The sequence below is a fragment of the Falco peregrinus genome, chromosome 15 (assembly GCF_023634155.1).
Source record: "Falco peregrinus isolate bFalPer1 chromosome 15, bFalPer1.pri, whole genome shotgun sequence".
Lineage (NCBI taxonomy): Eukaryota > Metazoa > Chordata > Aves > Falconiformes > Falconidae > Falco > Falco peregrinus.
Window position 1 is genome coordinate 4,446,787 of NC_073735.1, and position 14,153 is coordinate 4,460,939.

The 14,153-nt window shown below is 51.6% G+C and overlaps 1 protein-coding gene across 2 annotated transcripts; it reads right to left on the bottom strand.

The window, feature by feature from the left end:
* Positions 1-3,700: 3,700 nt before the first annotated feature.
* LOC101917813 (transmembrane protein 45B-like) lies at positions 3,701-13,824 on the bottom strand. 2 transcript variants are annotated; one of them, XM_005237156.4, is made up of 7 exons: positions 13,681-13,824; positions 10,831-10,976; positions 8,181-8,382; positions 7,621-7,833; positions 6,428-6,612; positions 5,453-5,598; positions 3,701-4,702 (listed from the first exon to the last, which is right to left on the bottom strand). In XM_005237156.4, the coding sequence occupies exons 3-7, from the start codon at positions 8,362-8,364 to the stop codon at positions 4,585-4,587; spliced, it is 846 nt and encodes a 281-aa protein (XP_005237213.2). In that variant the 5' UTR covers positions 8,365-8,382; positions 10,831-10,976; positions 13,681-13,824; the 3' UTR covers positions 3,701-4,584. The 2 variants fall into 2 exon arrangements, with proteins under 2 accessions (XP_005237213.2, XP_055675303.1); XM_055819328.1 differs by lacking the exon at positions 13,681-13,824 and having other exon boundaries at positions 10,831-11,063.
* Positions 13,825-14,153: the final 329 nt, after the last annotated feature.

Sequence of the window (14,153 nt, forward strand, 5' to 3'; positions counted from 1 at the left end):
CTGCACATAACTCCTCGCGCACCTGAAAAAAACCCAACCAAACGAACCCTGAGCGAGACTGCAGGGTAAGCCATGCCCAGCCCTGCCAAGAGCCACACGTGAGCCATCGCTCCAGGGAAGCCCCATGGCTGGAATAGCACGGAAGCAAACCAGCCTGCACAACCCTCCGCAGGGTGATGGGCTGCCCTCCGGCACGGCTGTAAAAGCCACCAAGACATAGCCAGGAGCTCTTCCCTACCCATTATCTCCCTATCAGGGGCAGCAAGTAGGTGGAAGGAAAACAAGAAGCTGGTGGTGGTGCTGGCATGCAGCCGTGCCGTGCGCCCGTGGCTGCTTGACTCCGATGGTGCTCGGGGAGCAAGACACGTTGCAAAGGGCTGAGCACACGTGCCAAAGGGTCCTGCAGCACGGGGGGAGCCCACAGCAGCCGAGGGGCTTCTACAAACACACACAGCTTCACCCAAGCTTAAGCTTCAGCAGCTTGCTGGCACACTGAGCCCAAGCACAGAGAGCAAAGCAGCCCCCGTAGGAGCTCCATCCTTAGAGTCCCACCCCTAAAACCAATACAGCCAGAGAAAGCCTACCTTTCTCACTGGAAAAAAAGCAGCAGCACCGCTGGGGACCTCTGTGCAGCTCAGCATCCCCTCCTGCAGCCACCCAGCCCTACAGACCCCAAGGGGCAGCTGAGCACAAAGCCACTGCCCACCCAGGATGAGTCAAGTCCTTGGAGAAAGGGGGGAAATGCAAGCTGGGAGGGCAGCAGCTGGAGGGAGAGGGGGGGAACGAGGCCCAGCTGAAAACCATCTGCTGAGGGGCTGAAGGTGCCTTTTGCCACGGAGTTTGAAGGGCCAGCAAAGAGTGAAGCCCACAGAGGAAGGTTCCTATGAAAAGGGTGGCTTGTGTTAAAGTACCTGCAGTTCAGACAGTGCAAAGAGTCATACAGACATGGAGCGGCTGGGGAGAGGGGTTTTCTAGACTTTTAAACGCTCCCCGTGGTAAACATGAGGCTGAAACTGTGAGCAGTGGTTGGGAAGAGCAGCCGGAGGAGAGGGTACGCGGAGGAAGGATGGCAAACCCCCTCCGAGTCACGGAGCGGGTCGCTCGCGCACTGTGCCTGTGAAAATCGCTGCGGGCATGGACGGATGCAAGTCCATTACAGTTCCTTAGCTGCAAACTGCTGAGGCATGGAGGAGTATTATGGGATTGTACCAGCGTGTGCCTACCCTCCTCTTCCTCCCTGGGAGAGACCGGGGGAGGCAGATCTGTGCCCACCCCCCCCCCACCCCACCCCCCCCCCTAATATTTGCAAGCCTAAGCCGGAGCTGAATTCGATTCTGGTTTTTTTCTTTTACTTTTTTTCTCAGCTGTAACTGCAACATCCTCTCCCTGAAGGTTCATCATCAGCCTCGGTGCTAATGAAAAAATGTGATAATGTTTGCCTGCTTCCTGGGGGTGGTGGGAGGCACAATCTAATTAAAGGTTTGCCACCAGCTCGAGTGCTGCAGATGGATGGTTGTTCGGGAAGTGCAAAGTAGTATTATTATTATTATGACGAACGCTAACACCAGCTTTCATAAACAGGCAACAGAGGAGGTGAAGCAGGTGGTAAAAGCATAGGCAGGGCTTGTTCTGCTGCCTACACCATCATTTCAGCCTTACATAAACGTGGCCGTAAAGGCTGGCAGCGGGAGATGCTATCTCTGCCTGAGAAATGAGTGGCTCGTGGACGGGCTGTGCTGGGGTTCCTGACCAAGGGCTTGGCTTTCCAGCTGGAGGAAAAGCCGGCTGCCGAGATATGTGGCTGCTTTGGGGGGGTCTTGCCTGGGTCCCTTTCTAAGGGCAGGTTAGATATTGCTGTCGGGAGGATCGGCAGCTCCCTGCTGCCTCGGACAAGCAGGTCACTTGCGTGACAACCATCCAAGAACATCAAGCTGCAGTTACACAAGACAACACCCACCCTGAGACATCTCCCAGGGCATCACAGTCCTTTTAAAGCTGTGGATATGGCTACAAATACACAGCTGTACCCACCCCCGGGCCACTCCAGCTGCGGGGCCAGGGGGTCCCGTACAAAGGCACTAGGCCGGTAACTCAGTTTATATGGTGAAAAACACGATCCAGGACAAGTGGGTGATATTAAGGTTGTGTTAAAAGCAATAGTCCCTTTAGGACTGCGCTGGTGTGCCTATCGTGTAAGAAATAAACATGAAGATGGCTTGTGGTTGCACCTCGTGATGTGATAAACCATCCCTGGACCGCTCTGTGCGCCCAGCATCCTTCCTGCCCTTGGCTGGGTACCTAAGCTCTTTACAAATGTGGGTTTTAGCTGAAATGAAAACCCTTAGTTCTCATCCCCAAATGACCACCACCTGTATTTTCTGACATAATCACAGGCTGTATCTCTCCTCCTTCACTGACCTTCATACCTCGGGAAAGAATGTGCTCCAGAGTTGGAAAACAAATTAATGAGCGCTATACTGACAGTCCTGGGATGTTTGTAGGAGCCGGGAGTTAATGAGGCAGACAGAAACTATTCCAGACACCGGGTGCTACAGAGGGGAAAAGTATTTTGTGGCCAAACAGTCATAAGGGACAAAGAAAACCTGGGGGTGAAAGGGGACAACAAGATCAAGGGGGGCAAAGAGAGCCGAGAAGAATTAAATAAACCCTCTCCCACCTTCGAAAGCGAGGAGTGCTTTAAAAAACCAAGATCAGCTTTCAGCCGCATGTCCTCGGGTGGAAATAGCCCCTGATTTTTGGGGGTAGCCCGGAGGAAGGTGGCTGCAAGGTGACTGGGACCTCGGCCAGCCTGGGCTACGCGCCTGCGCCCAGCCCCAGCTCTGCCATCTGCTGCTGCCCTCACGCGGCTCTTTAACGCTGATTATGGGATGTTTGGGCTGTTTTCTGACAGCAAATCGTTCAGAGGGGACCAGAAATAATTCAGAGTGCCACAGAAAGCCTTTTCGCTCTTCGATCGGGCTGATTTCTGTCCGGCAGCACTCTCGGTGGCTGGGTTTGTCACCTTGCAAATGGGTTTTCTCTGCACGCTCCGAGGCGGCGCCCTGCAAAACGCTCGGCCCAGCATCGCGGCGGCGAGAGGAATCGGTGCAGTTCAGCAAAACTTGGCGGAAAAAAAAGTATCTGCAAAACGCTCGTCGTGGTCAGCGGTTACAACTCACGAGACTTCATGGCACGGCCTTTATCAGGTGGATTTATGGAGACGTATGGCTCTGCTGCTTAATCCTCTGCACGCCGAGCCTGTGTGCACCTCCCGACATCCAGCCGTGCAAAATAAACCGGCTCAGTGGTGGATAGATAGGAAAGCTGGCATTCAAAGAAAGCCAGTTAGCCCTTACAGCGCTGTTAATAAGCAATAAAATCCCTGCTGCAGCCCCCTTAGTCTGCAACAGGCTCTTTGCACAAGGGGAGAGGGTGTTCAAGGACGAGCTTTGCCTTTCCTGGGGGTAAGCGTGGGGTTGCGAGCGCTTGGACCTGCCAGTAGCTGCTTTTCTGTTCCACCACGAGCATGAGCACAAACCCAGCTGCCATCCATCCCCCCACCGTTACACAGCAGTGAGAAGACTTCACTGCAGAGCATCCTTCCAGCCCCAGGGTTCGAGACATGAAGAGTTGCAATTCCGTTTGCGCTGGTGTTTATTTTTTATATATGAATATAGATACAGATTTTTTAATCCCTATACTCACTACTGGTGTATTTTCCTCCTATCTAGGAGGTGACATTTCCAGTCACTTTTTACAAGAGATTAGGTGGCAAAGGCAGGCTAAAAACAAAACCTGTGCCTGTTTCATCTCACTTTCCAAGCTGAGAGGTTTATTTTCAATGGGAAACTGGGACGTTTTACGAATCCCTGCTGCTAAGCTGTGTATCTTACAGTCCTTCAAGCTTTACAGGTCTGAGGGATGGATTTGTCTAAGCTATTATTACACACTCTATAATTTATCAGTCTTAAATTTAAGGATATCAGCTCACTACGGATTTTTTTATTTCACATTTATTCGCTTTTTCAGCCTTTAAGCGAATGAGAAAACTATTAACAAAACCTCTCTTTAGTTCAAAGCTTCGGTAATAAAATCAGTACTGCATACAATCAAGCTGTGGCGGTGCAAATTTGACACAATCTCACATTCAGCACTCTTCTACTCTTCCTCCTTGAGATGATGCTTTGGTCCAGAGGTACCTGACCTCAGCCTGGAGGTTTCCCTGACTTCAATCACGGCACGTCAAAGCCTCCAGGCTCTTGGAAAAGTCAGCTGGCCCAAGGATGCCCTCCATCACTACGGAAACACACGTGGGAACCCATCGGATGAAGCCATCTCATCACATTAAGTTTCTGTGCTTATTTTGGCTGCTAAAAATCACCCCAAATTGTGCTCATTTCAGAGAGGGTGATGTTCAGGGAGGCATGGAGGGCAGCTGCCCGCGGTGTGCTCCATGTGCTTCCCAGCAGCAGAGAGGTGGCACCTCTCTTCACCCTTCCAAACCATAAATATGTAATTAGATTTTTTTGATTCCTTCTAGAAAACAGATTCTTCATGTATTTGGAGAAGGAGATTGCACCCTCTTCACTCTTCATCAGATCCATTTAAGAAGGCAGCTTGGGAGCTCGTGTCACACTTTTGCTGCCGGACTCCCAGACCGATGTAGGGCTCCGCGCTGCCTCTCCTGCACCTCTGGATGCAGCTGGAACACACGAGCGATAAACTGCTGTTAGCAAAACCCCCAGACAAATGCCAGGATGCTCAGGGGAGCAAAGTGCGCTTGTGGTGAACACACAGAGGGGCAGGAACTATTATAGAGGTCCTCAAATGCTGGTTGAGGGGAGGATTGGGTTTTTTTATTCTCTAGAGTCTATTTGCTTGCATAGACTGGACTGATCCTTCTGTAGCCTGTGTCTCAGCAAGCCATGCAGCATCCCTTAGAGGCTCACAGGTGGTAGGAGTACCCTCGAAAGTGGGATACATCCCCTTCCCATCCCCTTGGAAAAGCCATGCTGGGGGCTGGTGATGTTTTAGCCATCACAGTGCTGTTGTACCTCTAACGACTCAGTGACTGTCAACCGCTTTGAAACCCTTGCAGGGGAGGGGACTAAATGTCAGGGCATCCTGATAATGCTTTGATTTTTTTATCGAATAAAAGTTTTACTTCCAGCACTGGGTGCAGAGAAAAAAAAATAAAAAAACAAAACCAGCGTGATTTCCAGGAGCAGCTCCAGGGGCTCAGCCATTTGCTTCTCCGCGTTCAACACCCGTGCCTCTTGCTGACACTATTTTGCATTCCGTGCACTCGACAAATTGTTGCCGTGCCCTAAAACTTGCAGTAGTCAGGGGCTGCTTATTCAGCTGTGACTTTGTAGGTTGGGATCGGCTGCAGCGCATCCGCAGCTCACCGCAGCCACCCCCGCCCCTGCCCACCTTCACCCCCCAGCCGTACCAGTAAGCGAGGGTGTAGTTGATAGCCAGGGTGGCCACAGCGGCTGCCCAGTGCCAGAAGAAGCACATGGTGAGGAACATGATGTTGCTGTGGTCCTTCTCATCCCACGTGGGGCCTCCCCATGGCTGGAAGAGCACGACACCGATCTGGGTGGATACAAGCGATTTATTACCTTGGGGAATCAATGTACCTCCAGCAGCCCCCTGTCCATCTCGGTCCCCACCATGGTGACCAAGGGATTTGAGCCCTGACTGGGATGCTCATTTGTACTGGCCTTACTGAGGCCCAGCCTTGCAACGAGAGGCCACACCAAGCAAGGTCTGTGCCTGCGGCCTCTTTTTCTGTACAATAACCCCACACAATGGTCTGTCCCTCTGCACTGCAGGCTCCTAGCCATCCTTTAAAAACTCCAAATTCAGTATTTTACAAGCTCAGCCCAGTTTTAACCTCTGAATAAAGGCTGGTTTGAGATAGTGCAGCAGACCTGGGGCTGAGAAAGAGGAGGGGAACTCGCATTTCTTGGTGGCAGCTTGGTTTTGGGAGCAGTTAGCTCCAACTACTACCAAAGCGAGCAGCTGGTTGTATTTTTACTCAGCCATTTTATTGCTTGATGGGGTTTGCATCTCTCCACTAAACCAGAGGGAGTGCTGCAGGGTGCATTAGACACATTAAGCAATTAGTCCTTGGTTGTTAGATACTGTAAAATGTTGCTCGCTCACTGCAAGTGCTCGCTTTTGCTGTTCCCCCCAGAGAAGCAATAAGCCAAGACAAACAGCTATTTCAGCAGAAGCAGTCATCAGAGATGACCTGCGATAAGTAAATTTTCATTCTGGGTGATGATCTATTTATGAAGCGAGCCTGGCAAAATTATCCTTCAGAGACGTGCGATTGATACGTGATGTATGGCTAATTCTCCTCTTTTCCCATTGCTCTCCCACCTCGGTGCTCTGCTCCACATGAGAAGGCAGAACTGACCTGCCAGAACCACGTTCCCTGGACGATGGTGACTCCAGCTCTGAACATCTCCAGGACAATGTTGTCACGGAGGAAGACCTCCAGCATGGTGCTGAAGGCCCCTGAAAAGATGGCGATGAGCAGCAGGGAGTGGATATGCTGATCCAACATGGGGCGGTGAAGGACATGGTAATAAAAGAGACAACCTGCCAAAAGACGTACCGTGCTTAGAGTAGTGTTAGCAACACCGTGACCACAGAGGCGCGGCAGAGTAAATCACCCACCCGGTTGGCAAACTGAGACGGGTCACCATGAGAACAAGGGACTCCACACAGCACCATCCCTCTAGGTCTCCTGCCATCCCACCAGCCTGGAGGGATGAGATGCCCAGCTGTGGGGCAGGAGGGTCTGAGCAATACGGGGACCAAAGAGGACAGCTGACGGGGGGGTTCTTCCCGTGTCGGTGCCATCACCTCTTCTGATCACCCCCCCTCGCAGCCGGGTTCCTGCTGTGTCCTGCCTTTCTATTGCTGAACATCACCATTTTCTCGGGAGCTGTAAATGATAGATTTCTTTTTCTTACATGCCAGACTGCGCCTGTTGAGCCGCCCCTGCTCTGCTTCAGAAACCACTGGGATCAGGGAAGGGAAAATAACAACAGACACGCCTTCCTTAAGGGCTTTTTTATATAAGCAAGACCTTCATTTCCTAGTGCCTTTTCCCCATGTGATCCAAGAGGGGTCTGAAATCCTGGCTCATGACTTGCGAGACAGCCTGAAGACAAAATGATATTCATGATGTACTGAAGCTGGAATAAGTCAGTCGAATTTGCCACGTGCAACGCAAGCAGATGAGGATGACGCTGCCTGCAGTGCAATTAATGGCTCTCGGGGGGGAACGCAGGGCATGCGAGCAGCTCTGTAGATGTAAGATAAATGCAGCATCCACCAACCATTTATCATAATGAGGAAACTCAGCCCACTGCTTTGTACTGCTGCCACCCCAGAAATCCCAAACCAGGCAAAGCCAGGACTTATCGATGCCTGTATTTCCCACCTTGCTACGGACCACCCTTCAATAATATATCACCTACAACGTGTTTTATCTTCAGGGGCATTCAGAGCACTACCTCAGTCTGGCAAATTTTGGTCCCTTTCTGACTCACCCTCCAACATCCCCCCCTTGCCGCGAGTCACGGGCCACCTTCTACCGACCTTCAACGAACACAGCCACGGAGAGCATGAGGCGATCCAGACCCCGCGGCACCACCTGGGAGGTGTAAGTGAAGACATCCACCACCCCGGAGAGGCCGTAGAAGAGGTACATGGTGGTGTGCTGCCAGTTCATCAGCTTCACCCAGTCACGGTTCCCCCCGCTGTAGAGGTACAAGTGGGGGCCATCCGGGACGAACTGCTCTGCCAGCATCCCTGCACAGACACACATGAGACCATGGCGTTCCTGATGGTTTATTTGCCATGGTGGTTGGTGCTACTCATTGCTGCAGGGGGGTCTGAAGCAAGAGCTGATGGGTTTACGCTAGGGAGAAAAGGCTGGGTGCAAAAATCAGGGCTGCCCGTACTAATGGTTGCTCAGCTTGGGGAAGGGGTATGAGACTTGTCTTATCACATCAAACTCTATTACAGATCAAGACAAGATGAACATCTAAGATGCATCCTACCATGTCTGGACAGGTTTCTCTGGAGCAAAGGCTCCAGTACGGTCGTTGCTACCGGCCGGGAAGTTACCAGCACTGCTAGTCAAATATAACCCTTACCTATCAGAGCAAAGATGATTTTGATTCCCCCTTCGATGGCATCCACGCGCTGGAAGCAATAAATCCTGTGGTATTTCTTATTTACTTTCTGGCTGAGATACTGCAGCGGGTATTTCACAGACCACCAGAGCCCAAAGAGCAGGAAGAAACTGCCTGGGAGCGCGTGACCCTTGAAGTTTGCCATCCTGACAACCTCCTCTCACTACAAGGCAAAGAAAAACGTCATTATACGACATACACCAGTTATTTGACATAACACTGGGGAAAAAAGATAATGGGATTTTCCCTTCAGGAAGGACTGGAAAAGGCTTGACCAGGCACATAGGAATAGGAAGGAGCATGGGGAAAGCCTCCAAGGGGGAGAGGTGGGAACATCTGGGACCTCCCTGAGGTCCTTGCCCCAAGACTGGGAAATATCCACAAAAGCCAGAGCCCAGACCAGTTTAGCAGAGGCCTCATATCTGCTGTGGTCTCTGACACATCCCAGTCTGAACCTTGCATCCCCCAGGATCTCTCCCATCAGTGGTCTCTGCTTCTCCTACCCTTCTGCAGGTATGACTGAGAGCATCTGCTGCCGACCAGGGCAGGGTGGGCTTTTGGGGACCAGGGAGGAGAGATAACACGCAGGGAAAAGAGTAAGGTCTAGGGGTAAATGTCCGTGGGTTTCTGCAGCTCCTTGAACAGCCACAGAAATCGTGTGCTATGCCCAACTTTTTTTTTTAAATTCCTGGAATTATTTAGCCCGTGGAGGGTGAAGGAAAAAAAACCCAAACCAACCCACAAAGCTACCCCACATCTATTTCGCAAAGCCAAAGCATTTTGTTAAAAATGTAGTTTCAGAAATAAAAGCTGCTGGAAACAAAACATTTTGGGTTTGGGTAAACAAACCAACGTGCTACCGGCATCCCTGCCGCCTCCCACCCCTTATTCTCTCTGGAGCATCACTCAGCCCGGATTTGCACTGCGCGGAGCCCCGGGATCCCAACCGAGCTGCTCGAGCCCCTTGGTGCCCCTTGGTGCCGGGGCACATGCGGGCGGTTTGTAGCAGAGCCGGGGGACGCGTTTCCTAGGAGAATTACAGCAATTAAAACCCAGCCGGCTCCTGTTTGCCATTTGCTGGTTTGCTTAATTGGGTGAAGAAACGATTAGCTCTTTCATGTGGGCTCGAGCATATGTTTGGAGGCCTGCCTCGGTGCGATCACAGGTCGGTTGTGGCAGGCTGGTCAATTAGGATCTTTTTTAATTGATAGCAAAGGCTGTGTTGCAGGCACCCAGGGCTTCCTTCTCCACTGAGTGATGCTCCTCTCCGCTCCGAGCTCCGCTTAGCGCTGGGCAGAAACCAGCTCTCTCGTGGAGTGGGTGCCATCCATCTGCATCGTTTGATGCTGGACCTGACCTCCCCATCCCAGATGCCCACGACCCCGTTATCCTTCAACCACCTTCCCCAGCTGTGTTTTGGGCTTCAGTCCCCACCGGCTGGAATTATAAATTAAAAAATGCTCTTACTCTCCTGTTGCCTGCTTGCTGCATAAAGGGTAATCTGGGTGTGAGGTTGGACAAGGCTTGCTGCTGCCAGCCTTTGAGAGAGGCGATCAGTTGCTTTGGCTTTATTAATACCTAATTTCAGGTCGGTTTGTCCCAGGAACACCTTGTTTCGCCCCTTCAAGTCCCTGCCCACGCTATCAGCAGGGTGCAGATACCACCTCCCAGAGGCAGGCAAATCCGCCGCGTTAGATCAGACCTGCTCAAGCCCTGTTGCCAACCTGCCCAATGTGAACTGGTTTAACCAAACCAGCTAATCCAACACCTGGAGGTGAGCAAACATTGCCTCCTCGTGCAAACACCACCCCGGTGCAGGCAGGCATATGCCGCAGCAAACACGGCTGAGGTCCTTGTGGCTTACACCAGGCTGGTCCTGCCTCCACCACGCACCGGGGAGCTATCACGGTGGGTTTCATGCGAACAGATTTAGGAAGGGATTTAATCCCAGAGTGGAAAAACTGTGCATAGAAATATTATTTTCTACCGTATTGGCTAGCAGCTTTGCAGGCAGTTGTTAGCAGTGCTGCAAGGCTCTGCCTTATTTTGTGACTTAAAAGGAGAGATTTATTGACAGAGGGGGCACTGGGTAATTAAACACAAAATCAAAGCAGGACGCCATTGACCAGGAATGCGAGCACAGTCCAGTGGGTTAATACAATAGTCTGTTTGAAAGAGACAATCGGGGAATCAGAGCATCCACCTGTATCCCTGTGATTAAGGGAGCAGCATACCTGAGCCGGGGAGGTGGCTGAAAAATCCCTGTTTTCTGGGTGAGCAGAGAATCCCATCACATACATGAAACTCTAATACCAGGATAATGACCGAAAGCAGAACTAACCCGAGCCCGGAATACCACAACAAGAAGTAGTGCAGCCATATCACAACACATTCATGCTATAATTATAACACTCCCGCAGGAATATATAGTCAAATATATAGTCAATAACTCCGTGACCTAGTTCCAGCAGGGACATTTTAAAGGCAGAGATTTAACGGGACCTGATAGTTTCCCACGGGAGATGGGTGCAGTCAGAGTGGGATGACCGAAAGGATACACTAGTCAATCAAAGTGGGGAAACTTAAATGTTTGAAACCTTGGGGCGCTTACGTGAGATGGGCTGAGCTCGGCAGGGCGGCGGGGCTGTTCTGGGGTTGCTGCCGTCTGTACCCACCCGACGGCTCGTAGCAGGAAGCAGGGCAGTTTACGTGGGACGCGTGACCAGCAAAACTATTTCTCCTGCTTCTCTTCCTCCTCTGAAAATATGCAAAAGGTGAACACAGTGGGGGAAAAAAAAACAACAACCCCCAAACAATTCTGTTTTCAACTGCGAGTGCCCTGGAGCAAACAGCTTTTGTTTATCCCTCCAGCTCCAAAAGCAGCGAGACTTTGCCTGCTATCAGCTACGCTGGGGAAAAGGAAAAGCTCAGGGTCCAGCTGATGGTGGGGCTGGTAGCAACAAGCACCATCACAGGACATCCCTGCAAAGTGTGGCTTTGCCTCGTTCCCTCGTCGCCCAACCTGCGCGTTCGATAATGCATCTGCATCCCTGCTGGCTTGTAATTAGTGCACTTTGCCCCCTGTTTATTACAATGCCGTGCGCTGCGCCGGCTTAATGATTTACTGTTTCATCTGCTCTTACCACCTCTCAAAGGAGCTGGTTTCTCTTGGTTCAGAGCTAATGTGCCCAGCCACCCGGGGAGGCGTCTGGAGCAGCAGGGAGGATGGCGAGGAGCCCAACGAGGCTTTCACCTCTTCTTCTCACTCTACCCTGGCAGCCACAGATAATCCCTTTTCAGCCAAAACTTTCGAGTTTTCCAAAGGTCTCATTTGCTTTACCAAGGGTGGGTTTTTTTGTTTTGTTTTGGTTTGTTTTTGTTTTTGTTTTTGTTTTTGTAAAGGTTTTATTAGTGCATCAATAATGTCTCAGTCAGGGCACCGCTCCCATTTTCCCCAGCTTGGAAGTTACAGTCTAAAGTTTGCCATTGGAGACAGCTCACAGCCGTCCCCCCTGCAATTAACTGTGCCCTTCGACCTCTGCAAATCAGGCAGTTCAGTCACACCAGAGCTGGTTTGCTCGCCGTGGGACCTGCTGCTTGGCTCCTGGAGTGTCCTGGGTTACAGGGACACTCCCCGGGAAAAGGCTGACTCAGTGAAGAAGAGTCTCAGTGAAGAAATGTCTTAGCATGCAAAAAAAAAAAAAAGAAAAGAAAAGGAAAAGGCTGAGCTCAGGCTGAGCTGGGGAATGCCACCGAGGTGTATCCCTGGAAATAACAAAGCTATTTCCAACCTTCTAGAGGTGGTTTGGGTCTCCTCCTGCCGACCCTGAGGCTTCAGGACAGCATCAAGCCCAGACCTCCAGCCTGAGAGCAGCGGAGCGCTTTGGCTGAAGGAGCATCCTCGGGCAGCCCGGTGCCTCCCTGCTCTGAGTGCGGCGTAACCCCACAGCCCAACTTCTCCGCCTGGGAGGGCCGGCAGCAGCCCACCGCTGGAGAAGATGACATGAGGGTGGGATAACCCTGCAGACAGAAAGAGGGCAGAGGAGACACCCAAGAGATGCCGGGAGAAGCATCGCCTACAAATACGAGCTTTCCTGCTGCCCGCTGCCCGCCTGCACTGCCTCGCTCCATTACCAGTGCTGTCTTACTTGTCTGAAGAGGCACTTCTAATCATAGCAGCACTTCCATTAGCTCCCCTAGGAGTTGGATCCCTAATGCATTAATGTCAGACTAAAACCCTACTCTGAACCATTTCATCCCATTATCATCGGGTTTTCTTCTATCTCTGCCTCCATCTGCACTGGGGAGCATTAACGGTGACACTGAGCAATCACGTTACTTGTTACTAATACTCACGAGACCAGCTGCGTCTGCAAAACGGGGAAAGCAACTTTTCTGTCTCTAAAGGATCCTTAGTGGGTTTAGACTTGGGTTAAAAATTATCATCAGCATCGGGGCCTCTTAGGCTCAATTGCCGGGGAATATCTGGAGGACCATCAGGTGCTGCCGGAGCTTGCGCAGGCAGGCACACGAGGTAGACCGGGCTAATCTGAAAACAAAGGCCTGCTGCAACGGGAAAAATCAATGTGGAAGTTCAAACTGAGATGAAAGCTTCAAATTTAGGATGCTGGACCCCAGCTCTATTTAATAGACACAACGGACTCACCTAAAGAGAGACACTGGGGGAGAGATGGACCGAAAAGCTGGCGATGGAGAGGTTATATTGCGCTCTGCTGGCTACCGCTCTTTCTGCCTTCCTTTTCTTAAGTCCCTGCTTTGGATGCTCCATCCCTACCCCTTGTGCTGAGCCCCACCATCAGGCAAGCAGCAAGCAGCAGCTCAAAGTTACAGCCAAGCAGAGAAATATAAGAAATAAATTAGCCAAAGCCTTCTTAATTACAGGGGCTCAGAGTGGGAGCTTCGTCATCCTTTTGCTTCTCTTTATGACCTACAGTTGCTTATTTGTGGTTTTAAGGCAACCGGGTCTGACTTTCAAAATGATTTGTTTTGGGAAATGCGTGTTACCATCTTAGAAGCCATTTTTCTTTGCCTCTGCGTGACACCAAAGAGATAAGTGTTTTTTAAAGGTGGTGGTTGCCATGGGACTTGGCAAGCCAAGGTCTGTGCGCTGAACTGCCTCCCCAGCTCCACCACGTGCCACGGTGGGACAGCCCCGACACCCCCAACCCCTACTCCTCACAATCACCGACCCAAACAGCCACTCAAAACCAGCATTACCACCACCAGAAACGCCGCAAAGATCGGTATTTTTTCCGCAGATGAGAAAATTGCTCAGCATCAAACGGTCCCGATTGCCCCACGACGCAACCCAGGCTAAGCACGTCTCCCAGCCGCCTTCCACATCCCATGAGGAAAACTGTCCAAGACCAGCTACTAAAGAAACCATTTCCATTGCAACATATCCCCGATACACCCCCTCATCCCCCTTAAACACACAAACCTGAGGCTGTTGAGCACCGATTTAATGATCTAATAGATCGCCGTGGCTGCCCGACATAAACCTCCGCTAGCGCCCTGTGCCTGGGCGATGGCACCCTGCTGCAAAAGCGGGATGTTGCTCGTTTTTTAACGACAAGCTGGTGGAAGGAAGCTGCAAGAAGGAAGAACCCCTCCCTGCAGTGCCCTGCTAGGGGGGCACTGTCCCCCAAGCAGGGCAGTCCCCCAGACTCTGGTTTTCCTCCCGATCTGCACATTTTGGGACACTTAAAGAGAGTTTTGTGGGTGATTCTGTGGGGAGAGGAGGGTGGGGAGGGGGTTTCTGGTTGGACGCAGGCAGCAGCGACGTGGGTCTAAGCTGTTCAACGTGGGTCTAAGCTGTTCGACGTGGGTCTAAGCTGTTCGAGCTTTTATGATCGGGGGGGTGGGGGGGGGGGGTGGGGGGGTGGCACTCACCCCTGCCTGCTGCTGGGCCCC